The sequence below is a fragment of the Rhinichthys klamathensis genome, unplaced genomic scaffold, assembly GCF_029890125.1.
Source record: "Rhinichthys klamathensis goyatoka isolate OS25496 unplaced genomic scaffold, OSU_Roscu_1.1 h1tg000303l_1, whole genome shotgun sequence".
NCBI classification, from domain to species: Eukaryota; Metazoa; Chordata; class Actinopteri; order Cypriniformes; family Leuciscidae; genus Rhinichthys; species Rhinichthys klamathensis.
This window is the reverse complement of record NW_026606822.1, coordinates 2888132-2915777: the sequence shown is the minus strand read 5'-3', so window position 1 is coordinate 2915777 and position 27646 is coordinate 2888132. Positions and strand designations below refer to the sequence as shown.

General features: G+C 37.8%; 2 protein-coding genes across 2 annotated transcripts in view; one reads left to right on the top strand and one right to left on the bottom strand.

The window, feature by feature from the left end:
• Positions 1 to 5909: 5909 nt before the first annotated feature.
• Positions 5910 to 7867, bottom strand: LOC130104039 (zona pellucida sperm-binding protein 4-like). Its single transcript, XM_056270425.1, has 8 exons — positions 7405 to 7867; positions 7138 to 7325; positions 6969 to 7066; positions 6740 to 6897; positions 6459 to 6651; positions 6242 to 6389; positions 6099 to 6171; positions 5910 to 6003 (listed from the first exon to the last, which is right to left on the bottom strand). The coding sequence occupies exons 1-8, from the start codon at positions 7865 to 7867 to the stop codon at positions 5927 to 5929; spliced, it is 1398 nt and encodes a 465-aa protein (XP_056126400.1). The 3' UTR covers positions 5910 to 5926.
• A 4906-nt stretch (positions 7868 to 12773) lies between these two features.
• Positions 12774 to 27646, top strand: part of rims4 (regulating synaptic membrane exocytosis 4) — a 32522-nt gene continuing 17649 nt past the window's right edge. The window contains exon 1 of the mRNA XM_056270511.1: positions 12774 to 12870. Within this exon, the coding sequence (XP_056126486.1) occupies positions 12774 to 12870 (97 nt within the window). The remainder of the gene's footprint in view (positions 12871 to 27646) is intronic.

Genomic DNA, 27646 nt, shown 5'->3' with positions numbered 1-27646 from the left:
TCGTTTATAAAGCAGTCTGGTGTGAAATGATTCGCGCAAACATGAGAGCATTGACGTTGCTTGTGGGGAATATTCCCTTCGAAAACAAACTCAGCCACTGCGTCTTCGGCGGTTCGGATTTAGGAACATTAAAATGACTGCTGTGTTCGTTATTACACCCAAGAACAGAACACCACAATCGCTTAGACGCCATTCTGCTCATAGACAGTGCTCCAGCATATCAACAATGACCGCGCCGGTCCGTGCAGACTATGATTGACAGCTCGCTCACGAGCGAGGGCGGGTCTGTGTTGAAACGCGGCTGTCATTCAACAATCGTGGGAGGGGCTTCCGACCGTGTGACGTCACACGGTCGAACGGCTTGATTTGAGGCAGGGGAAAACATATAAGGAGATTAAAACAAAACCACTGGATGGATTTTTATCATTATATGATGGTTGTGTACAGACACTGCCAACACACATTTCAGTACAATCAACTTGTAAAAGTGCATGTACCATTATATGACCCCTTTAATTGGCTGCCCGTGAATGACATCTACTTTGCCCCGCCCTCAAACACTATTTGTAGCTGAGACTGGAAGAGTTTGGTTCATGTTGTCGACACGTCGAGAAGAAGCTGTTTTCAGCGCTGCAAATCCACTTTGCCTCCACTTCAAAAAGATGAGGACTCGTACTGGAATTGATACGGAAAAAATGAAGCCATCGTTACTGTTTGTATCACTGTGTATTATGTGCTAAGGAAGCCTAGCCTCCAACACTCGCAGTAAGCGGTAGACCACCAATCACAACAGACTGGGCCATCTGACCAATCAGAGAAGAGTAGGCTCTTGGTAAGGAGGGGTTTAGAACGAAACCGTTTTCGGGCTCTTTGAGAAATGTGATGTGCAATGTATAATATGAGAAAATTAAAGTGTTTTTTATTTATTGATTTTTTTACCTTCGATGCATGTAAATCTATTAGGAGACCTCCAAACCAAAATTAGGAACCTTTAAAATAGCATAATAGGGGCAACTTTAACTTCTGTCATCATTTATTCACCCCCATGTCGTTCTAAACCTGTATGACTTTCTTTTTTTGTGTGGATACAAAGTCTTTTTGTCCATACGATGAAAGTCAGTGAGGTTCAGTGTTGTTTGCATATTCTGGGTTCACAATAAGCTGATGTTTCATAGTTATCAGTGTTTTGTTGCACATATATAAACTCACTCATTGACTAACCTCCAGACTGTTGTATAACCCAGTCTGAGTTCAGTGTAGGATGTGTTTAAATAGGTCGACTCGAAGGGGACTCTCTCGTGTGGCAACCAATAGTGTCCTAAAAGTGGGACCGTTTTTAGAGCATGAGCTGCTACAATTTTACATAGAGTAAATCAGTGTGTGGCTCTGCAGCTCCTTTTATGAGATGCCCGTCATTCAGACTATCAGCAGCCTAGGAAACAACGCAAATAACAGACACCAGGAGTAAACGGGTGAGATTACATCTGTGCATGTTGCTCAACTCACACAGCCATCAACATAACAAGATTAGAGGATTATCATAAAAAAATCATGGTAAAGCCAACAGGATTCTGAATTAAGCAGTGTTTCAGTAACTGAAATGATGCGGGTCTAAACAAAAAAGCTGTTGCATAATAAACATCTGGAAAAATAAGGAATAGAAGCAAAGGATTTGATGGACTAAGAAATAGAGATGTGGTTTTAAAATTAAAAAGAACTATAAAGAACAACCTTTTTTCAACTTTTAAATTTGTTCTATATGAAGTCACAAACTTTTCAACATTATTTATAGAATTTATTTCATGAATTATATAAAAAAAAAAAAAAAAAAAAAAAAGAACTGTCCATCATTCGTCATTTCCAGGGTTATTTTTTACATTTATATATTATTATTATTATATATAATCAGCTTTAACAAAAAAACAAAAAAAACAAACATGGTCATTTTCAGGACAAGCAAAATATTTGTCAATAATAAAGTTAGAAATTAGAATACATACGTTACCAAGAAGTCAGCATGTATCAACGGTTTTAGTAAAAAGCTGGAGATGAAACAAGAAAAATAAAATCTCTGACAGCCTAAGAGGGTTTTTATCTGTTGAGACATCGGGACGCTGACAACACAAAGAGGATGTTTATTTTAATGGCAGCCCATTTACTAATGGATGCTGTCAAAATGCATTATATATTTGGTTTGATTATATTTTAAAGGTCCCCTGACATAAAATTTTCACTTTCTGAGGTTTTTTAACATTAATATTAGTTCCCCTAGCCTGTATTTGGTCCCCTCGTGTCTAGAATTTTCAATCGGTGTAAACCCATATGTAAACCGAGCTTTGGCTATTTTTCTCTTCTCTGCAGCTCAGACGCGCTGATCTTGAATCTCCTCGTTATGACGTCATAACGAGGAAAGGTTACCTCCCCTTTCTTTGCTTTGCCCGCCCGGAGAATTTGGCTTGCCCATGAGAAAACGAGCTAGGTACAGGAAGTACGAACGCACCGGCGCGATTTTAGTTTTTCCTAGAGAAATAGCTTTGAGATTTGAGTTTTTCCTCGAGAGATATCATGGCTTGCAAACGAGCGAAGCATGGCAGTTGATCAGTGTTCGGATGTACAAATGAACACAAAAGTATTTTTTAGTTCCTTCATCCGAGCCTCTGAAGAAACAGTGGGCTAATTTGATTTTCTCTGGAAATGCGCCGACACAACTTCCCAAAGTTTTGTATATGGTCCAAACACCGACGACTGTTTCCTCAACTCGATGAACGTCTGAAAATAAATCGATCGAGCTACCAAGCAACAATTTCTGATGTGTAGCCTAATTGTTCAAGTTCAGACAGGTAAGTTAATCTTTCTCTCAAAATCATTCAATACTGTTTATGCATCAGTAAGTCAAGCCAGTGACTAAAATAGCAACTTCACATCGTTTCTTTTAGTAGGATGAAAATAATCTTATTTAAATTCTGAACAAATTATACAGAAAGCGATCAAAGAACAATCTTTTTCCACACAGCCCGAGTTTATCTGGACAACTCGTTATGAAATCAATGACACACGTTACACTGCACAACGAAGCTCTTACTGTATTTTCATCATCGTGTTTGCATTGGTGAAAGCATTAGAGAGAGCAGAAACTGCGTTGCAATAATAAGATTTTCATTCTCGCGATCAACAGACTGTCATCTGCTCAATGCTCATCACGGCAACATTTTATGTGATGGGAATAGATCTAAATACTTAAAAAACTTCTCACAATTCGTTAATCTCGATAGCTGTAATAGTAAAAACGTATAATCGCTGTAGTAAAAGTATTCAAGAGAGTTTCACATGTAATATGTAGCTATTTCATATGCAAGCATGTCAGCCAATCACAGCAGTGGCCGGCTACACTGAATCCCACAGCAGACACGCCCCTTCAAACAGAGCATTCAAATTAGAGGCTAAAATCAGGCTAGGAAAATTGCCTTTTATTTCTAAATTATGACTATTTTTGATCTAAAAACATACTAACATTATAAGGGCAACCCAGGAAACATTATAAAATAATAAAATAACCCCATGTCAGGGGACCTTTAAGGATATCAGAAAAACACGTTTTCTTGACTATTGTATTAAATTGATAGTTCACTTCAAAATGAAAATTCTGTCATCATTTACTCATTTGCAACAGTTAACTGGACCCATTGACTTCCATAGTAGGAAACAAATAATAATAAGGAAGTCAATGGGTCCAGTTAACTGTTGCAAATGAGTAAATGTTGACAGAATTTTCATTTTGAATCCCTTTAAGAGTTTCCCTCTATCCCTTTAAAAAGCTGTACTTGATGCGAGCTGCGGTAGTATGTCCAGTAGGCAGACTGGCTAAGAATAGCTTTCAATTTGGGATAATTCATTAACCATGAATTGGTTCAGTTTGGCACCTTGGATGAGATGATCTGTGACATTACACCTCCTGCTGTGTGCATATACATTAAACACCTGAAATTAGCTCTAAATGTACAGCTCTAAATGTCACACAGTCTGAGACGGACTATCGAGGTTGGTCTCTTCACTTCCTGTAGAGCACCCGTCTGTTTCATGTTTACGGGCATCAGTCAGCCATGGTCATGATTGTGGGTTCATGTCTATCAAATCAACAGCTACAGATTACCAAAGTCTTTTTTTAGACACGACTAATGCAAGTTTGGCACAAAAATATTTGGATAAAATCAATATAAGCTTTAGTAGTTATAATATAGATAATACAGTGATAAAAAAAAAAAAAATCCTTTTGGGTGACCTATCCCTTTAAGATGCCAAAAGCAGGCTCACCAGGGAATTACATAAATCTGTGGAATTAATCCCAGTTCTTACCTCAGTTGGTTTGCGTGCATGTGTAAATCAGACATTTTGTGGCGACCCACGTGGCATTACAACAAATATTTGTCATAAACTGAAGTTAAATGCCAAAACGAAAGGGGAAGTCAGCATATTAGGAAAACAAGAGAGACGGTGAGATAGACAGAGAAAGAGAGATAAATGTGCGGCACTATGTTGATATTAAAAGCTGTTAGAGGGATTGGCCCTTGGACACAGCGCTTTGTAAATCCGATAAGTGGATTTTGCTATACTGTGATAGACTGAGTGTTTTTTTTTTTTTGCTTGGTTGGTAAAATGATGTGATCAAGCAAAGCTTCAATACGACATGCCCCAAAAAAGAACCAGACAATCACTTGGGTTTGTGTGTGTGTGGCACTTTTCACAGCAAGGGCCTCTTTTTTTTTTAATCAAATAACCATATATTTACTGTAATTACCTTTATCGAAGTACTATTAAGTAATTAAAATTTGAAAAGCTTTGGCAAACCATGGGCCCCCGCTCTGGACTGAGATGCTGGTGACTGACAATGAGTCTGCAAAATGAAAAGTGTTATGGCCCACATCCTCTTGACCTGGATGTCAGTTGAGCTCCACTTTTACAAGTTGCCTTCAGAGTAAGACAGTATGTTAATAAAAAATGCAGACAATTGGACCAGAAAATATAGGCCATCCACACTGCGGCGCTCCACAGGAAAGAAATACCACAAATGAAATCTTTAATATCTCAGTTGTTTCTCCTAAGCAGCAAATAGAGGTTTTTACCAATGGCCTGATTTTTCACCTGAGAAAAAGACCCCATTAATCTCCACTTTTAAAAATAAAGGTTCTTTATTGGCATTAATGGTTCCATGAAGGACCTTTGACATCTATGGAACCTTTCTATTCCACTAAAGGTTCTTTAGAGTGGAAAAAGTTTTAGATTTTTAATATGTTCTTCACAAAGAAAAAAAACTGTTCACTGATAGGTTCTTTTGGGGAACCCACAATGGTTCTTCAATGGTATCACTGCAAAAGCCCCCTTTGAACCTTTATTTTTAAAAGTGTAGAGTTTCGAAGAGATATCTCAACAATGTGCTCAGATTCACCAAGATACTTAACTAGTATGCATTTGAGATAAATAAGGTAAGAGTTTCTTTAAAATATACATTTTGACAGGATAGTGGAGGATGTGTTTGTACAGGAGGCCAGTGTGGTAAAAAATAAATAAAGATGCTGTTGTCACCTGCTGTTATGTCTCTAATCCCATATGTTGTGTGCTCTCCTAGCAGGAAAAGCCATTGCTTCCACAGGCAGGCATCAACTGAACAAAATGAATACAGAAAAATATAATACCCTATTGTGATCATGACATCATATATCGGCTCTAAAACAATATGACTGACCAGAAAGAAACATTGCAAAAATCACCTATAGAGGCTGCAGCTTTAGTCACAAAAATCTAATTAAGTCAAAATGGACCCTATTTGCTTTATTTGTTGATAAATTATATGATAAACATTCCAACCGTCCACAGCGTTGCACAAAATGTGGTCAGACAAGGTCAAAGTTTAATATCATTTATTAAATACTCATAGAATCAGTCTCACTTCTCCACTAGAAACCACAGTTTGGCCAGAAGTGGTAGTGTTTAAACGAACGCCCCTTCCTAAAAGTAAAAGAAAACAAAGAAATAAAATTAACTCCAACAACTTTTAAAAACACAAGCTAAATGAAACAGTTTAAATAACAGGAAGCACTGACTTTGCCTGGAGCAACTTTGCTGACAAGAGCCAGAAGAGGGATGGCACACCTCTGTACTGCAATGGATGAAGACCTGAGACGAGAACCAAAGCTGGCATTAGGAACCAAGACACAGTTGAAAACTGACACACTGGGTACTGTACCGTTTCCTGCAGAGGAGCCAGTGATGCTGGATCTACAAATGCGAACATCTTCACAACAAAGCGCTTGTAATGGGTTGGGAACTGAAGACCAGATGATCCAGCCACTGGAACCAATGTGGTCAGGTAACGATCATCCTGGTAAGGGCATCTGAAAGGCAAAGAGGCAGTCAGAAACACCTTACAGCACACTAGATGGATAAAGACTGGCCTTACTCACCCATCAACCAGAAGGTCCCACTGGGGTAGACTGAGTGGACTAGGGGTTGATGTCGCCCAGCAATGTCCCAGCATCAAGACAATGTTGGGGTCGGTCCTCTCCAAAATGTGCACCTCAACATACACAGGTTCCCGCAAGACTTTTGTGACCGGATAATCAGCATCACTGTAGTAGGACGTGTACGCCTCGTCCCCTGAGGAAGAATACAGTGTTTAACTTGAAACTGCTGCAAACTGGAGTTTTAGAAAGGCTTTAGGCATATACTTGGGACAAACACTTACCTTCTGCACAGCCTTTGGTGACACATTGACCATTTGCCAGTCTAAGCTCCACTCTGAGGGGTCCAGGAGCAGCTACTGGTGGAGGTGGAGGAACAGTGTTGACCTCCACAACCAGAGCTTCCACAGAAGTACCAGAGTACCTACACTGGAAGAGAAGCCTGGACAACAAACAGTGAGCTTGTAGCATTTGTCCAGGATTAACATTTATGATAAAGCATGCATCACTTACTCAAAATGGCTGTCCCTTGTGATGGAACCAAGTGGTCCCATACCCACTTCATACGAGGAGGTCATTCTGTTTTCATACACCACATATCCACTGTCCTCCTGCAAATAGTAACCGTTGGCATCCAGTCCATTCCAAGCCATGCAGAACAAAACCACAAGCAGCTACTCACCATCATGCTTGTGCCACATGCAGTGACAGGGAACTGATATATAGCAAAGAAAGGTGTGGATCCCACAGGACTGCAAGCTGGATCATTTCCACCCAGGAGACGGACTGAATCCAGGCTCAATCGAGGCAGCGTAACGTCTCTGGCCACCACTACCACAAACTGACCATCTCTTATACACTGGACAGTCACTGAAACAAGGTACAAGAGCAGGTTATTGCTGAAGATCAGTTTAACATGAACACCTTTACATTGACTCAACACTCTTACCTGCCTTCCCATAGTAACACTGCTGTCCGTTAAAGCAGCAGTTGATAGCTGCACACTCAGCACCACTGATACCAGGTGGTCCACATTGGATCTGCTCATAATCAGCTACAGTACATTTGTCAAGGGGCTCTGCCTGTGCCACTGGCTGCTTAGGCTGAAACTGCTGAGGAAACTGTTGACTAGCTTGCTGTTGAACTGACTGGGGAAACTGTTGACTAGCTTGCTGTTGAACTGGCTGGGGAAACTGTTGACTAGCTTGCTGTTGAACTAACTGTTGAAACTGCGGAGAAAACTGTTGACTAGCTTGCTGTTGAACTGGTTGTTGAAACCGCTGGTCTGTTTGCTGGAACATCAGAGTTTGAGGATTCTGGGGAAGATTACTCCACTTTGGAACAGCATGACAGAAAGCACCGAACCAAACACAAAGTGCCAGAGACTGAACAGCATACCAACTTCCTGCCATTGTTCAACAGCTAGTCACACTGTTGAGATGCTGCCCTTTCGTCTTTTTGTACTCTACAGATTTTGGCAAATTAATGATAATCCCTCCCTCTTCGTTAACAGTCATGATTCTCCAGACTTGTATGAGTGGGAGTTTATGCAACTGGGTTGGTTAAACCATTGGTCCATTGGTTCATAAGAATAAAGTTATTCCTTGTTCTTTTCCACCCTTATTAATATTTATGTAAAATTACACATAACCCTCTAAAAATATCCTTTAGACTGTATCCTTTAAAAAAGGACTGTATCCTTTAAAAAAAAAAACGTAAAATTGATGTAAAAACAAAATACAAGCAATTACCTGTAAATGTAATCGTGGACCTTTAAATTACAGCAAATATCTGTAAAATAACAGGCATTCACTGTATAATGACAAAATGGCAAAATTCTGTAAAAAAAAAAATACAGACCGTTACCTGTAAATTAAAAAAAAAAAATACAGTGTGGGTCAATTTTTGGGGGGGTTGATGAACTTGTACAGATCTTTAATAATGTCTATCATATAATAGAGCAAGAGGGTTTCTGGGCATCACAGAAACACATTACAATGGTAATTCTCTTTTGGAATTTCACACCATGATAATGGTTTCTGCAGAAGGGGCTTTGAACAGAAGGGGTGTCGACTGTTGCAAGTACATGTTGTTTGTTTCTTGGAAGGAGAGAACAATCCTGCCCTAATTTGACTCTCTCTCTCTCTTCCTCCCGTATGTTGTCTCCTTCTAACACAAACTTGTGTTCACTTTAACTCCCAGCATCTGTCAGGTTTCATTGATGTCTCGCACTTAATATGTCATCACCGTGAGACGGCCCCTTTCCCCTGGGTCCTGCTGGTAGGAGGAACAACATGGTAAAAGGTCAGTGAAGCACTGAACAAAAACCAACTCAACCATTGGCTACGATACGAGACAACTCTTAACACACACACACACACACACACACACACACACACACACACACACACACACACACACACACACACACACACACACGTAATGGTTTTTAAACGGTCTATTCTATCCCCTTACACTAACCCTACCCATCACAGAATTTATTTTGAATTTCAATGAATTTTAAGCCATTTGGTTTAAACCATGTTTATGTTCTAATACCCATGTCATTATACACATTTGTGTTCTCATAAACCATATATACAAGAACACACACACAGCAAACTTCAGGGATGTGATTCTTCCGGATTAATCCGAAATTCCGGTTATTTCGGCCTAAAATCATGACCCACATGAATCATGCAGATCAGTAATAAAACAAATAATTTGAAGTAATGCATGTTTGTGCAATTTTGTTACACTGTTTCAGGCCTCTTGTGGGTTCAGGTTCAAGTTCATGGACCAAAACCTTTCTCTGCAATGATTTGTATAAGTTTGAGTGGAGTTTTATTTACTGAATGAGATTGATCGGTATTGGAAGCACAGTTGTTTTATTTACAGAATAGCACTTATCGCCCTACATTTTCCCAAAGATGTTAAGGCGTCCTGTTTTGTATACTAGAAATAAATTATAGCTGTTAAATATATTTCACAGTTCCTGGTAGTTCATGCAGTAAATGGCTGATTCAGGTGTTTAAAAAAACAAAAAGTGCTTCACACTGGGTCTTAAAAAAATTCCTGCTTTTTTCACTCGCACAATCACATCCCTGAAACTTGCATTATTCATAATATCTCACACAATAAATTACTTTATTAGTCTGTGGTTCAGTGATGGTATCAGATGGAGGTTCCTTGATGCTCCAAGGCAATGTTATTTTAGCATGATTTATTATTAATATTATAATATTTAGAATTAGCTTTTATTTAATTTTATTTTAAAATTTTGGTAATTTTGTTATGTGGTTTTGTCACTTTTGATTAGCTTTAAGTTATTTTGATTGAAATTTTAGTAATTTTAGTATTACAACTTATTTATTTTTTAGTTAGCTGTCAAAACAACATTTAATTTTTTTATCTAATTTTTATATTTTAGTATATTTATATTTTATTTTATTTCAGCTTTATCACTGCTCCAAGGTACTTCCAAGATTACTATGGTACATGTTCAAAGCTAATGGGCAGTATCATGTTACTTTTTGGTACTTTGTTTTGTGTAGTGACCAAATAATTACCTTTATAAAACCTTACTGTGACAGTAACATGGTACAGTGTGATAATACTGTGGTACTTGAAATACAACATCTACCCAAAACACCTTAGCAACATCTCCTTAAAACTTCCTTACAACTACATATAGCAGTGTGCTAACAGACACTCAGAAAACCTTAGCAACCACCCAGAACAATCCAGCAACCACAAAGCAACTACAAATTTGTCTTAAAATTTTAAAATATAGTACATAAATGAGGGTTATCATACAATCTGATGAACGTTGGCAACCCTGCTGAGGCTAAACCATACATAAATCTATTCAAAAACTGACAGGAAGCACTTTGAGAGAGGCAGAGATTGTCAGCATCGGTTATGAGGCGTTCATAAATATGAGTGATGCTTCTGCGTTTATTATTTGCAGTAGAGTTGTGATTGTTCATTGAGGTGGCACAGGTGACATTTTCAGCACGCACACACACACACACTTAGCCTCTCTTGCCAGACACACAGAAGAAAAAATGCGACTTTAACAGAAGATGACTGTTCTCAGCTAGCAGTGTCATCCTTTTATTCCGCTTCTTAAAGGTACAATTCAATACAGCTGAAGCCCACGGGTGCTGTCAATGGCTATGTTTAAATTGCCAATCATCAGAGGTTATTCTCTAACAAATGTGGTGGTTTTACTGTCATTCTGTTGCTATTTACTTCAATCTACAACATACAATGATTGAGTCAAATGCAACAGGCCTGTTCATGGATGCTGTTTCTACCATTCCTCAGTTTTTAAAAACAAATGAAAGGTAGCCTACATATAAAACAGGTAAACCTTGTCTATATTTCACATAGAGCATAATGAAGATATTTCACTGGAATTTGGCCTTTATTTCATTATGGTTTTTTTTCTTTTCTTTATGTATATGCATGTCAATTGTGTATTCAGCTAATAACTGTTGTTTTAGAACTGTCATTTTTAATGTAAAACCACAATAGAGGCAACTAGGTATTATAAAACCATGTAAATAGAGGGGTAGCAAGCATAATATTAACAAAAATATAAAAAAAATATTATTAATGAAAATAAACCACCATTACCATAACACCATTAAGGTTCTTTATTGCACTTACAAAGCATGATTCTTTATGCAACCTTATAAAAGGGTTCTGCTATTGTTACAAGCTGAAGAACCCTAATCTGGTTCTGTTTAGAACCATTTTTCTTATGTCTATTCACATCAAACATACTAGGAAAGGATGTTAATATAAATGAACTAAGTTCAAACCTAGAAAATAAGTCCCACTAAAGTAGGTGGTTTAGAAAAATATACAGCTCAAATAACCAGTTATTTTTGTTATTTTATTATTTATATAAAATGATAGTATTTATTAATAGTTTGAATTAGCCTGGCTTTTATATTAAAATTATGTGCTTTTGTCAATTTTATTAGTTTCTGTTTTTTCTATTTAGCTTAGATTTATTTTTATTTAAATGTTAGTTTTAGTAATGTTAGTACTTCAACTTATTTTATTTCAAATAATTTTTCTTACTTAATTGAAATTAAGCTGAAATAAACTAAAATGAATAGTTTTAGTTGACAACTAAAACTAGTTAGCAAATAACATTGTGTGTGTGTAAGAATTAAGTGCAAAACAAAAATAAAAAAATTACAAACTGGTGGATGAGTACAAATTTTGTATTAACCTAATTTATTATTTAAATGTATTATTGTCAATAAAACATGAGTTATTCAGTAAAAATAATTAAGTAAAACTCTTTTATCTGTGAAATCCTTCAAATCTTTTTTTTTGGGGGGGGGGGGGGGGGATTAGAGTACTTATTTTGACATTCATATTCAAAACATTACTGATTTAATACATCTTAGTAAATAGCCAACTGTTGCATATTTTTTTTGTGAATGCGTGTGATTTACTCTTGCAAAAACATATGGCAATCAAACCATGTCTGAAATCTATACCAGCTTTCACTTCACCGTGTTAGCAAGCCGGTCGATGTCTGTGAACGGATGAAAGATATTCACAGTTATTGTGCCTGTAGACTGTGGCCACGCCCATATCCAGACATCTGGCCTGTGATTGGCTAGTATCCTGAATCCCAGCAACAGCTCTTGGGTGCCTCCTCCCCCTTTTTGTCTCCACAAAGAGCTCAGCGCTGAATGAAGTGAATCAGCCTCAGACTGCTAGAATAGTAAGAACCTTTTCTCCCCGTCTGTCTCTCTCTCTCTCTCTCTCTCCGTCTGTCTCTTCAATCCCATCTCTCCTCTCTCTCTCTTTCTCTCTCTTTCTCTCCATTTGTCCTCCTCTCTCTCACACACACGGCATTATATGCTATCCATCCATCCATCCATCTATCCAGTGCATAGCCCAGTGAGGGATCAGCTAGACAGAAAAGCAACAGATCATGTTCTCTGAAGCAGATCCAGGACAGCTCTGAGACATCAGCTTCTGAGATGAGACTCCATCCGTCCTAATTCTCTGTCCTGAAGACCTGGACAGAGACAAAACAAAACAAGGACTTTGCAGACACCAAAAGAAGTCTGGACATTATATCTTCACAGGATTCTTGAACCCATACCAGGTCCACAGGGACGTACGAGGGTGCTTTGGGGTTTGTTTTTCTCTCTTGTTCGTGGCTGGCGAAGGGGCCGGTGAAAGTTAGCCAAGACGCCGCGTGCCGTGCTCCGCGTGAAGAATGCCCAGGCACGCCTGCCCAAGCCTGCGGACACGGCGCCGGCACCCACGCCGGGCCTTTACATGGAGCGCTCACAGAGTCGCATCAGCCTGTCCGCGTCCTTTGAGGCTCTGGCCATCTACTTCCCCTGCATGAACTCCTTCGATGAGGACGATGGCGGTGAGTGGATGTATATGTGTGTCCGAGGATGTGGGTTTGCTTTTTCCAAACTGTGACACCTGGAAGTTAGGGTTAGGGACGAGATTTTGAGGTTATCGGGTTGGCTACTGGTTAAGAAAATGTGGCTTTGTGGTTCAAGATCTGAGCTGGAAGCGAAATGAGGTTATGGGTTCGAACCCCACAAGACTTTTATGAGGGATAGTTCCAGCCCGATCTCTTGAGAAAATGTACCTTTTTTACAAGGTGCCGACTTCATATATGAATTTGATTCATATGGAAACATACAAGTTTTAGAAAAATTTAAGCATGAAGGTCCACCCCTAAACATAACCGTCAGTGCGGGCGTAGGCAGGTCGTTAAAAACATATGAATGAAATTGTATGAATTATCCACCAATTCGCCAAAATGTACAATAGTTAGAAATTGCCATGAGCTTGTGTTTGATGGTTCATTCAGAAATGCAAAATCTTTCATCATTTCAAACCTGTATGAATTATAAGCTATATTTAAAGAGTGTTTCAGCTGTTTTTCTCTATACAATCAAAGGTCCATTTGGGTCCAAAACAACATGGGACCCTAATGACTTTCATTCTATGGACAGAAAAAAAAAAAAAAAACAGATACATTTTGAAAATATCTTCTTTTGTGTTCAACAGAACAAATGAGATCATACGGGTTTGAAATGACATGAGGGTGAGTAAATGATAGTTAAACTATATATCTTTAAGCAACACACCACATACTCCAGATAGTACACTTTGGATAAAAGTGTCTTAAATCACAAGTTGGGTGTCTTCACCCCATATATCCTAGAAAATAATGGTTATTCTGTGGTTTTGTGACTCATTTGGGTCATTAGTGCAGCATTTAATTTTGTACAAAATGACGCTCAGTTTCTTTGCCAGTCTTGGGTTGTTTGCAAGCCCCCAAACTCTTGAAAAATGTGGCCACATGCGTGGATTGGGTGTATGGCCGTGTCAACTTGCTCATTTTGCATATGCAGTAAAGAAAACGGTGTGGTTGCTTACTTGAGTGGCGTTTGAAATCCATTTCTTAAATCTGAAATGGTATAAAAAAAAAATACTTATGATGAATACATGCATGTGCACACACAAAACGCTTCAGCCGGCATTCTAATCAGACAGAGGTTTTTATTAATGAAGGCATTTAATCACAGCGTTGACACTCAAATGCTAATATAGCTGTGATCTTCTCTAGGCATTTCAAAGAACGTCTGATTGGAGGTTAATGTCTGTCTCAAATCCATCACCAGACATCATGGCGTTAATTTAGCGCTCATTAGAAATATTCCGACTGCTCGGTGTGCTACTTGCTGAGTGTTTTAGGTTTGCAATTTTGCATAATTTCCCAAGTGCTTTTAGTCTAGGCATGCTATAAATCTCTCTCGCTGGCCCTGTGTGCTCTCCTCCTTTCTTGATCACCCTCATTTCCTTGTTTGCTGTCCACTCACCCAAAAAACCTTTTACAAAGCCGCCGTCTATCCGAGACATCCACACACCCACCCATGCTCACTATCTCTCTCTACCCTCGCCCTGATTACAGATTACTCTGCAGGGGAGAGACTAGTATTGACATGAAAAGATTGTGCCTAGTTGACGATCTTCTTCGTTCAACATGTGCGCATCAAACTCAAACAAACACACAAACGCTACAAAAACAGTGCACACTTATAGCACTAGTAACATGCACTCATATGTATCTTCAATTTTCACTTTACTCTAAGGGTGTGTTTGTTCACACTTGGGATGTTTGGTTGGATTAAAACGAACCCTGGTGCGATTGCTCTGTTAGTGCGGTTCATTTGAATAAGCGTGAGCGCTGCCATCTGAACCCTGTTGTGCAATAAAAAAAGCGGACCGAGAACACTGAAAAGATGAGTCTCACTCCGCTTACAAACAAACGAATGTAAAAATGTAATAATAAAATATGAATGCAATACGGACCAAAGACATGTAAACGAACCAAAAACAGGACTTGAAGATGTCACCCTAAAAAGGACAGAATGCTCAGGTTTGCCTGTTTTTTTTCTCTCTCGTCATAGTCATGATGTTGCCCATCACAGTTCAGTACAGACATCAGAACCGCGTCTCCTCACAGCAGATCTGTGTTTGTGTGTTTTGACTCCTTTACACATTTTATAAGCTCTTCACAAGTTCTCAGCTAGTCTAAATACCATCATATGCAGACACACACATACAACGAGCGCATTTAGCCAGAACACAGCATTGTTTTTGATGTTCTGTAAGTTCCGTCGCGAAATATACTACGTAATAAAAGCAGACCAATCAGGTTGTGAACATATCCCTGTGCCTTTAGGTTCGGTATCTTTAGGTTAGGTGTTCAAATGCTAATGTGAACACTGATCGGTCCAGAACTGAATATTTTAGTTTTTTTGGTTTGGACCAACGAAACAAAGCGAACCGAACTACAAGAGTGGACACACCCTAAAATATTAGTCTATAAAATATTGTGATAATCGAGATCAATTTAAATTGAATTATACGCTGTACTGTACATTCGTACGACCTCTGCTGTCTTGCATTTGAATTATTAGCGTATTCTTTTGGTGCCTGTCATTTAACTCACTGCATCTCCTTTTTATGCTGATACATACTTGCATAAATCAACTTAATCAATGCAAATCGCACTAATGAATATGCTAATTACTGGAACACAAACGACACATCGCAAGTGCTTTAGTTTAACACCTATTGCTGAATGTCAGATGACTGTTAATGCAGTGGTGATTTGTAACAAATAAGACTGGTTTTCTTTGATTTTTGATATTTGAAACACTAGTTGGGTCTATTTGCCATCAGTTAATGATGTCTTTGTCAGTCCATGTCAGAGAACTGCTGAAAGATCCTTTGGTTGTGTTGTTTTCACATCTCAAGTTCTGCAACTGATCAGATACTTTAGAAATTCAAGGGTGATATTGCAATACATAAACATGAGGCTTTCTCAAAAGGCTCACACTGAAACATATGTATAAAACCGAAGCTATCAGAGAGGCGACTGCAATTGCAGTCTGCAGGCTAATAGATCTTTTAAATAATGAGCCATTAATGACGACAATTCACTCTTTGTTCTCATCTTTGTTCTATTATTATGCACCCAAACTAACACATGTCCTAACCAGGCACAACACAAGATAGACTAAAGCAATAAGAGTAATTTACAATGGTTTATACTACGGGGCTGTTGAATGCTTGAATCTGATTGGTTGACAAACGTTCTAAGGTGTGCAAATATTTTCAGGGAAACGCACGGCTAAAGTATAGTTCCTTGACCGCATTACAGTACATATCACTTCGCCAAATGATTTCAGTTATTTTAAGGTCCTACAGACTACAACAAGCAAATAAATATAGTTAACAATAGGATAAAAACTGCCACAATTTTTTTTTTTTTTTTTTTTTATGTACGGAAAGCACACTCTCTTTCTCCCATTCTCCCACTCAAGCATTTCCACCTCGGGTGTGTATTATTTTTCAAATAATTCAACGGCCCCTCATTAATTATTCCTTACTTTGAACGCGGCTCAACCAATCAGAATAAAGGACCGGAACTATCCGTTTTATAAAGCTTTTTTATTTTATTTTGCAATGTAGTATTTGCCTGTTCTTAGTAAAATTGAAAATGTGACTGAATTCTTTTTATTATTTCTATTTATTATATTTTATTGTACGTTTTTTATTAAAACCCTTTAGGCTTTTTTGGTATTTGTATTGTTGAATTTTGTGGTATTCTATCTGTTCAATGCTAATAAAAAATAGACCACTATAAAATGTAATTCAAAAAAGGCACATAGGTGGCATTGAACAGGCGAGTCATTAAGTGACAAATACCCTACAGTTATATGTGGATTTCACGTTGTTGCCAAGGGGGTAATCCATCGACCGGAAGTTGAAGCCGGCCGGGTGCCGCCATCTTGTAGCAGAACTTCACTTGCGTTAGCATTTCCATCGACTCCCATTCATTTTGGCGTCACTTTGACAGTGAATAACTTTACATCTGAGGCATTTAAAGACTCCATTTGTCCATTATTTATTTCTAAAGAAACACGACAATGTATAAAAGGCTCCATACTTTGTATCTTACGTTATGGCCCCGTAGAAGCCGTTTTTGTAAAAATAGGCTAACGATTGCGTCTTAACACGCGACTCTCTGGCGCACACTAGAGAAAATTACCGTATAGACAGGAGGAGAAGCTCGCAGGCAATCGGGGGGACGTGGAGGCATAAAGTCAAGGGAGAAGCCCATAGAGAGTTGTAAAGTTGCTCCTGCTGCGAGCTCATGGACAGCTAATACTCACGATCTCCGGCTCTGCAAGATTCGGAAGGAAATGATTCAGATTCCTCTTGGCACAGCTACTAGAAGATTTACGTCTGTCAGACAGGTTGCTCACGTCATCAAGCTTAGTTTGAGTCGGTTTGAGTCTGCGCGTCAGGAACGGAAGTGCTCAAAAATCGCTAAAAATGGGCTTCAACTGTCTCAACTGAGTTCCAATGAGATGGCTCTGTCCACTTCTTATACTGTCTATGGTTGTTGCTTTGAAGCATTTTTGCTTTCAGTGAGGGTAAAAAAAAAAAACTTGCTGGAAACTTTTGTTGCATCCCATCTGGTCAGGAAATGGCATCAAACTGCACATATCTTGAAGAAATCATCTAGAAAAACCTGCATAGAAAAAAAGAAGCAGCTAAAAAGACACATTTGGGGGATTTTTCAAGGGAAAATACAAATATAAGTTCTGTGTGATCACAGACATAATTGAACTACGACTTATTTTGCATATAATATTTTTGATATGGGTTATCCTACAGTTTCATGGACTTCAAAGCATTTTCACGTTCAGTATGGGTAAAAAAAACTTGCTGGAATCGTTTTGCATTAAACTGCACGTATCTTGAAGAAATGATCTAGAATAACCTCTCTAAGCAAAAGAAAAAAAAAACATGTAGCATTTTTAAAATAAAGGCTAAAAAGACATTTTTTTTTTATTTTTTCATGGTAAAATACAAATGTGCTGTGTGATCATGGAAATAATTGAGAAATGACTTAATCTGGTACTTTTATTTTGCATATAATATTTTTGATAAGTGTCCTTTCAAACTTAAACCGCTCAAAGTAAAAGTTTCAATGTTCCGTCTGCCCTCACCCATACTTTTTTCTTCATTCTGTGTTCAGATTTAATCTAACAGCCACACAAGGGGGATCAACACCTATATAACACACTCGCTCTCCAGCCATGTCGACAAGAAGGGCCCGAAGCCTTTGCGAGACACATCAGACCCAACGTTGCCTCCCACCGCTTGTCGTGGCGCATTCAGACTTCATCTTTCATATCCTGTTTGCTGTTAACGCTGTTTGATGCAATGTGTACCAAAAATCCCAAAGCACAACATGTCTCGCTCCCCCCTCCACCAGCACAGGAACAAATCTCAACCGAGGAAAAGCGAAACGCTCTGAAGTCTCGAGGCTTATTAACCCTCCTACACTGACAGGTCTTGCATTGATGCTGCTGCTCAAAATAACTCACAAACAAACACACACACGCCATCAGTGAGATGTCATATGGCGGCAGGCGCACATTCTGTGTTGCATAAGAGCGTAGTGAATCAAGGACAGAGGAAAAGATAGAAGGAGGTCAGGATGATTGATACTCGTAGCATCCGTCTCCAATGTGCAGGTGTGTCCGCGCTTATGAGATTTAATGGTGACATTGATTATCAGCATGTATTTGCTTTTTTTAAACCAGGTGAAGGATGATGGGTGAAGATATTTATATTTTAAAACCCGGGTCACACTTGTGCGTCAGAGAAACAAGCGCACATCATTTTGTGTTTGAACTTCTATCATTGCGGTAGCTCTGTATATTTATATGGCATCGCTGTCGAAGAGTAATTAGCCGGCGAAGTGGATTTACTTATTGTAGAGTTAATGAAAGATATCATGAGCATTGTAAAGTTTGAGGCGGATGTCATAACAAATGTCAGTAGACCGGGAAGATTTTAAAGCGAGCGGTTCATTCATAAATCAGTAAGATCTTGCCTTCATGCTGAGGGAATACAAACAGGTTTCATAAACTGCTAAGACTTTTCTTACAAGTGAGTCATCAAAAAAAAAAAAAAAAAAAAAAATTAAGACACTAAATAACTTTTTAAAGTCAGTTACATAAAAACGTAGATTGGTCTAATTTGATACTGAAAAGTAAGAGTGATTACCACTAACTAACTTAGTTGTTCATACTAATTCTTGACAGTCTTAACATAATTAATGGGCTACATAACTGTAGCTACACTGAATGTTTTCATCTATGAAAATCCAATAAAAACATTTACCGTACCCGAATATAAGACGAGGTTTTTGTCCTAAAAATAGGCTGAAAAATGGGGGGTCGTCTTATATTCAGGGTCATCTTATATTCGAGTGGAGGAATCGATTGATAGCCTTTTTCGCCGCGCGTCGCCTACATTTGAAATAACGAACTTGAGCGCGCAAAAGACGCGATATGTGAACAGGGGGGGGCGGGTCTCTGCTCGCTTGTCTCCGTCCGCTCTGGCATCCTCTGTGAACGGCGCTTTTTCTTGCGCGGCTCGAGCAGAGGGAGAGAGAGAGAGCGGGAGCCGGATCGTCGTCGAAAACGGCCAGACGATCCCGCAGGGTGGTTAAATCCATCCCGTCGCACTCAGGGCAGCCACAGCCAATCAGGAAGCGCATATGTGCCGGTCTCCGCCGACGAGCGGACCTCTACACGAGGCACAGGTGATGCGAGGCATTTGGAACAACGCCTCGGAAATTTGCTCTTAAAATTATTTTCTGTTGAAAACCAGATCACAAAAAATCTATTTCTCCCCAAAAATAAGGGGGGAGGTTAAGTGAACTGCAGCCAGCAACTTATTGCTCGTGCTCGTACTCGTGCACACAAGAGACTGAACGTGATTCCAGATCCACAACAACGTTATTTTTCGTTCTTCCCTTAGAAGTAAAAAGAAGTTGGAAATACCTTTCCAGGGATATAACGAGAATCCCTACACCGCCCATGATGCTGAGAGCGACGTTTAGATGAATATGTGAATATGTGCTGCACGCTTTCCACTCAATAACAAACTAAACCAACAACAAAAATGACAGCGATGAGAAAACACCATAAGAAAGCATCTGATCGTAGCGATGAGGCAGACTGATCTCATGAAATGGCGTATGTATGACACGCCAATTCGTATTTCCATTTTTGGCGTGCTATCAACACGCATAATCGCTTTTCAGCGTGTTTGTCAACGCCGTTGACTTAACGTTATATTACTGTATATATAAATATATGACCTACCCCAACCCCGTCCCTAACCCTACCCGTCACTGGGGTTAATACCATTTATGAGTCTTCCCCTACCATCCTAGGAAAAAAAATATCGCTCCCCAGATGTAGATCTACATTTTGCTTCGTTTCGCTCGGACATTTAACGGCGTGTACATACACGCGGAATCGCTCGGACATTTAGCGGCGTAGACATACACGCAAAAGATGACGGTTCGTTTCGGCGTGAACACACACGCGGATAGCTCAAAATGCGTATAGATAACACGCCACTTGACTTAAAAGTGGCGTGTATGTTTACGCAAAGTCATGATGCCATGTTGGATGAGGAGATGTTTGTACCAGCTAGCTCTGCAATTGCATGTCGACAGATGAGAGAGGCCTAATTAAAATGACACTCTTAATGATAGTTTGATTATAAAGTATATTTGAGACTATAGATCTGGCTATGTGAGACGTGTCATGGAAAATGGAAAAGAAAGAGGCTCTCGGGAGCGAGCGTAATCATGGCATCCTTTGGATTTCCCAGGGGTGTGTCTCAATCAGTTCCCTAGGTCGTGAATCAGTACACAAATTCAGGCACTGGAAAGGACAGTAAGGACCTAACACCTAATCCCAATCCTAATCCTAACTCTACCATAACTACAGTGCTTACTAGGGTAGGTCACTTAATGGCACTACACCGGCAAAAATGTCCCGAGTCCTTCTCATAAAAATCAGTCTACAGGCTTTCAAGTCAGGAAAGGTCTCATCTTTGAAGTTTCGTTACAAGCTGTTCACACATTGGCAATAAAAAAGCGATTAATACATGAGATTTCGTATATATAGCCCCTTTAAAATAATTGTTTTCTGTTATATTTTAAAATGTTACTAAAGTTGGATTTTCAGCATCCAGTCTTCATTGCAATGTGTTACCAAATCTAAATATTATAACAGAAAAAAATAATAATAATAATAAACAGTTAAACAAAACATAAAATGGATGTTTACTTGAGGAGTAACTTACACAAATTTTGGTGTATTATACATTTTTAGGCTCCAAACATGTACTACTACAAATTACACAGCTTATTAAAGGTAGGGTAGGCAATTACGGACAGGCTAGCAATATCAAGCTAGCTTTGAAAACATGAGATCCCACCCTCCCTTCAGAGCGTCTCCAAAGCCACGTCTCCTTCGAAACACTTGAACGTGCACAGCAGAGTCTGCAAAGCGGCACGAGATGAGAGACGGTGTTAAATTACCTCATGTCTCAAAGCACATAACATTAAAATAATAATGAACATAAATAACACTGACTTTTATCACCTGACTGCTGCAGTTTATTTCGGCATTAATAGTGTTGACACAGAAACACACAAATGCGAGTCTGAGAACATGAACAGTAGAACGTCTCAGGTTGCCATCTCGTAATTACGGTCACAACATGGAGTGAGCGCAGCATAAACTGGTTGCTTTGGTTCAGGAGGAACTGTAAAAGCTGCTGTTTGTTTGCGGCGCTCTGTGACTGTGTGTCTTCAACTCTGCAGAGCCTCATTGAACGCGCTGATGACATGTCTGTGCAAGCAGGTGTGCGGAGGAATGGAAATACATATGTTGACAGGCAGGACATCCTATCATTGCATTCGGACCGAATGTAATGATTGGACGAACATTCTTTGGTCCTGAGACGTCCACAGAAGATGTACATGTTTTAATATTTAGACCACTTCTATTATTGATTGCTATCAGGATGTGAAGAGATCAGTATAACAAAAAGTGTTTATAAAATAAAATCCCTACCCTGTATACCTTTAAGAAGAGGTGTGTGATATTAGTAGCGTTCCAGCTTATTTTCTGGCAAATAGACTTGCATTGAAGGAGCCATATCTAGAAACCAGAATATTTCTGGAAGCACAGAGACTTGTGCTTGGGTTGTTTGACTTGAGCCAGTGAGCAACACTCTAGCAACCTAGCAAGGCACCAAAAAACATCTTAGCATCGAGGTTTGCGTGATAAAGAACCACTCAATTTCTTACCAGTTCAATTTCTTACTTTTGAACAGCCTTTTATTTATTTATTTTTTATGCAAAAATATCTTCAGACTCCATCGGGGCTCATTCAAGCGGGTCTGGTTAAAGACAATCTGAAGTGGCATCACTTTATCAAATGTTATGCTCTTTTGAAAATGTCACGAAACAATTTTTTATGATAGATATTGGTCTGTTTCCAATGCACAAGTTCAATTATTTAGAAAATGTCAGTGTGATAAGTGTGCAGTAGTGGATTCACATCAGTCCATATGAGCTGGTGTGTGTCTGTGTAGTGGACTTAAATCAATGGCTGCTGAAGTAATGTTCGATTCCCAGCAATCATGCACAGGTGAGAAAGCAATCTGATGTTTTTTTCCCAAGTGGAAAAGAGAAAAAAGTCAGCCAGGGTGAGAAATCTCTCACATAATGCCAACGTGAAGACAACAGTCTGTCCAATCAGATAATCAAATTCCCTGTTTCACACTGATGCCTATTCTGACTCATAATATAATCATCATTCATTGTTCCTGTTAAAAGCATCTCATATATACGAAATATTCTTTGTTCTAATTCTAACGCATACATACAAATCATAAATATATCAAATGAAATGCTTTCAGTATAATCAGATGCCTTATCTATTTTTAAAAGGTTTTAATAAGGTCACTACTGTAGCATTTTATCACAATGTGTTTAAAAGTTAAATTACTTTGATTACAAGCATACAAGGTGCTATATAAAATAATTTAATGCTGACATTCCTATAAGATCAAGTTTCAATAATCAGGCGACATTTTAAGATCGTACACAAAAAATATTTTAAAAAGAAATATAATAATTTAGTGAGGCTTTATCTCAGGGTTATTATAGTGAAAACTGAAACTAAAACCACAAAAAAAACAAAAACAATGTCACTTGACATTAATTAAACTTTAACTGAAAAAATATAAAATTAACATATTTGCAATGGCAATGTTTCTCATTTTCATTTAGTTTAACCATGTGGTAAAAAAAACAAACTAAAACTGAAATAAAAACTATATAGACATTTTAAAAAACAAAAACTATACATTACAAAAACACAACAAATTTCCTAAAACTTAAACTAAAATGAAAAAGAAAGCAGAAAATATAATCACTACACACAAAAAATAAATAAACAAGTCCAAATGCACTTGCACTTCATTCTCTAAATGAAAAATAAATGATGGATTTTGCTTTGCATGTAAATTGATTTGATTTTAAGGATGTTAAATGTATTAGATTTCTTCTCACACAAGCCTAGCACTGATTGATCTCTCTTTCGACCTCTGATGGTGTGGCGTACAGGTGCATTTGCTCTGCACCCGTTGTGTTGGCATATGCAGTCGGAAAACACAGCGATACACTGACGCGCGGGAGCAACAACAGATGGTTGTGCACGAATGCTCAGATTTACCTGCTGTCGTGTCCTTTACTACAGTCTTGGAGTAAGAATCAGGTTACAGACTTGTATTTTGATCATCAATAATCATTGTGAGTGAATCTCACAAAAACAGGTCCAGGCCTCAAAAAAGAAAAAGGAAAAAAAGAACATTAAAGCCTATTAAGACATATTCTTGATATTATGACTATTATTCTGAATAGTAAGTCTAATTATTTTATGCTTAATATTCTTTATGCAAACTATAACATAATATAATGCAAATATAATATTTTACAAATATCACTTTTTTTAAGCTTGGGGTGAAATAATGATTACGAAATAATGAAAGGTACAGAGCAGGATTATTATCGTTAACTAAAACTATTAAAAACATTTCTGTTAACTGAAATAAAATAAAACTTAAACTAAATGAAAATTTGAAATGCTTCCTTAAAATGTTAACTGGAAATAAGTAAAAACTAAAACTGAAATAAAAATAAATTAAACCTAAATAGCAATATTTAAACAACAACAAAAAACTAATAAAATGACAAAAACACCTAACATAATGACATTAAACTAAAATTAACAGTAAAATAAAAATATAAAAATAAAATCTATTCCAAAATATGAATGAAACTACAATAATAATAATAATAATAATAAAAACAATGCAACGGATGCTAACAAAAAGGCCAAAAATAAAATAAAGAAATGAATACTCTTTTTTGGATTGTGACATTATTATAATTATAATATAATTTTTGACATTATAACTATTAGGAAATCCTATTAGAATTTAATTACTGTGATACAAACTTTTTAGGCTTCATTTTTTAAATGCAAAATATAACTTGCTATATAAATAATATATGATTTAAAACATAACTTATATTTTATCTTTTTTTTCCATCATCCTAGATCAATGGATACAAAATAAAAATAATTACATTACGCACTAGCAGGAAGTGCATCCTTCATAATCAATTCATTTAGAATTAGAGTCAATATAATACCATAATGACTATTATATCTGCATAATGATGGAATAATGAAATAACAGGTGTGCACCCAATGTTACAAATGAAGATCATAATTGAAAATCCTAACCAAACATGCATTTGTTTTTAATACACCGCTTGGCAGAAGCGTTCAGAGAGCACATCAGTTTAAGAGGCTGTTGACTTGTGTAGTAAATCACAGCTTTGTAGCGTTAAGTCTCTGTAGAACGAAACTGTTTGAAGCTTCACACAATGTCGACACTCACTTGCTCAGTTATTGCCGCCTACACGTTATTATGACTGAAGTATCTGAAACAGCATCCGGTGGCCTACATTCTGAATGAACGTGCTGTTCTGAAAGTCAATTAAGTCTTGAGCTGTGACTTAGTGGTAGTGGTGCTCAGGCAGGCAATATGAGTTTGAGTCCGGCTTTTGTGTGTCAACCTGAATCGATTCTGAACTGACTGAAACGAGTCGTCAGCGATTCCAGTATAAATTGTATTAATATAGATTAATATAAAATACTCAAATTATAAAACACAAGACAAATGTTTTAATATAATGTCCGCCGTGAACAGACTCGTGTGTCTGCAGTTACTGTAGCTCCAGTATGAAAAATCAAACTCATAAAATCCCAGAAATATCTCAGGTATATTAATATAACTCTCATATATTTGCTTCTGATAAATGACCTTCTGAGGTCATTTTCCCCCCTTGCATCCATTTATAGGTCGGATCACTGTCTCCTGACTCCTGAAGCTCACTTCTCTTTTATGGAAAACGTCAGAGCTGAATTATGCCAGTATATGAGTAAATATTTGGCATAATTTTTGGCTGAGACGGACGCATCTGTGTATGATCCGACCCTCCCTCTGAGATTAAACAGATGGGCTCTCATACCAGCACATGCTTAATACTTGTGTATTTGGGGCTTTTAAAAGGATTTTAACACATTCATAAATGGAGCATTAAAAAAAAAATGACGAAAAAGGGAGCCTTTTATTCATTTTAATTTTATTGAAATTTTTGCATTCTGATCTCAATGTTTTGCCCCATTTTCCATAATGCATAGATTTCCCATAATGCATCTGGAAGTTTATTTTTTTTATTACAATTATTCTCAATTCTGGTTCTGTAATACAGTGAAATATTTTTGTTGACTGGGAATTGAACATAAAAACTCAAAATGAGAACCTTATAGGGTAAAAATATGTCCTGGAAATAAAATAAATAAAATATAAATGTAAAAAAAGAGGAAATAATATGAAATGCCTTTGCATTTGCAAGACATAATTGACAGGTTTTGTGAGAATCAGCCACTTCCATTAACAAGTAGTTGTATAAAAAAAAAACAGTGCTTTGGACTGAAAAGCTTTGAAAGAGCTTTGAAAGAAAGAAAGAAAGAAAGAAAGAAAGAAAGAAAGAAAGAAAGAAAGAAAGAAAGGAAGGTCTGGATATCCCTCTACAACAGTAGTAGTGTTAGATTTTGCATCTGATTAGAAAGCACAGAGGTTATAGCCTCCAACCAGGCATCCATCAACATCACTGTAGATCAATAGGCCTCTGCTACTGATTTATCAAAGAGTTAATAGGTAATTAAGGCAGGCTGAGGTAACGAGAGGTAATGGCATGATCGATAGCATGGACAAACTAGAAACCTGACATGCTCATTTAGATGACAGTCAATGACTGCTTTAATGATCTTCAGCAAGCTATGTTGAAATCAAACGGAAGAGCATCCTATTCCTGTTCATCTGAATCTGGGAAGTGTGCAGTCCATTAGTGACGCATCAACACAATGTGCTCTTAAAGAGACTATTAAAATTATGTCGTTATTTTTTTTTTTTGCTGTGCAACAAAAGGAAACTTTCTTGATGCTCTTTTCCAGCTCCAAAACACCATAAAAGTATATATTGCACACAAGTGATGAGAACTATACTTTTGTGGTGCTTTTGTGTCCTTTTTGGAGCTTGAAAGCACTTGTTGGAAAATAATTTCTCATGCAAAAAAAAAAACTAAGAAAAAAAAAAAGGTTTAGAATGACATGAAGGTGAGTAAATGACAAATGACCTATTCCTTTAATTAAGCAAACAATGCAACTATTTTTATTTTAATTCACATATCACTGCTTTAGCAGTAGGTCTTTACTGAAGATGTAGTCTTAAGTCTGATAATAGGTTTTCTATAAGCCTCTTTGTTCTTTTAATCAAATTATAAATCAAAACACTCTGTCAATTGACAAGTGTGGGTCATAAACCACAAGCAAGATGAGATAGCAACTAAAGGGCTTGTTAGAAAAGCCTCTTATGTCTTTCTTTTTTGCAGTAAATTCATGAATGCCACTTTGATTAATGGGTGTTGGCCATATGATGAAATGAGATACTTTATCTGTTGTTGTCGGTGAGATCATACTTGTAATTGCAAGCGTTGGTGAGAGATGTCCAGGGATCAGAAACATCACACCTAAATACAAGATATAATTAATGTCCAAATTGAGTGTTTTAGAGCCAATTCATTTTTGCTCACACTGTGAAAAATCACCAAACAACACCCTGGGAATCCACTTGGAACTCAACAAACAAATCCTTAGCAACCACCTAGCAACCAGCCAGAACTCCCTAGCAACCACTTAGAACTCCCTAAACACCAGCATACAAATCCCTGAACATTCTAGAAACCACTGAACAACTGCCCTGAATCAACTCCCAAGCAGCCACATAGAAGCATGTTAAAACCATCCTAGCAACACCCTAGCAACACCCTGAAGGCCACACTGAAGACCCTAGGATTGTGTTGGCAATTGTGTGTACAATGCACATTTAAAAATGAAGTTTTTGCCCACGAAATTTCACTTTTTTGTGGAAAGATTAAATCATTGTTTCAAGCATGTTCACTAAATAAACACTGCAAGAGAGAAAGAGAGAGTGAGAAATCCATTGAAGCACACTGCTCTTGTCTCCCATAGCAACCCTGGCATTTCTAGTGCGTTTCCTGATACACGATGTTCTGTTTTGGAAGG

Coding starts and splice junctions, on each gene's coding strand:
- LOC130104039 (XM_056270425.1), bottom strand. CDS start 7,867: ATGGCAGGAAGTTGGTATGCTGTTCAGTCTCTGGCACTTTGTGTTTGG. Junction 6,898..6,968: donor ACAAGGGACAGCCATTTTGA/GTAAGTGATGCA, acceptor TTTGTTGTCCAG/GCTTCTCTTCCAGTGTAGGT. Junction 6,652..6,739: donor CACCAAAGGCTGTGCAGAAG/GTAAGTGTTTGT, acceptor ATTCTTCCTCAG/GGGACGAGGCGTACACGTCC.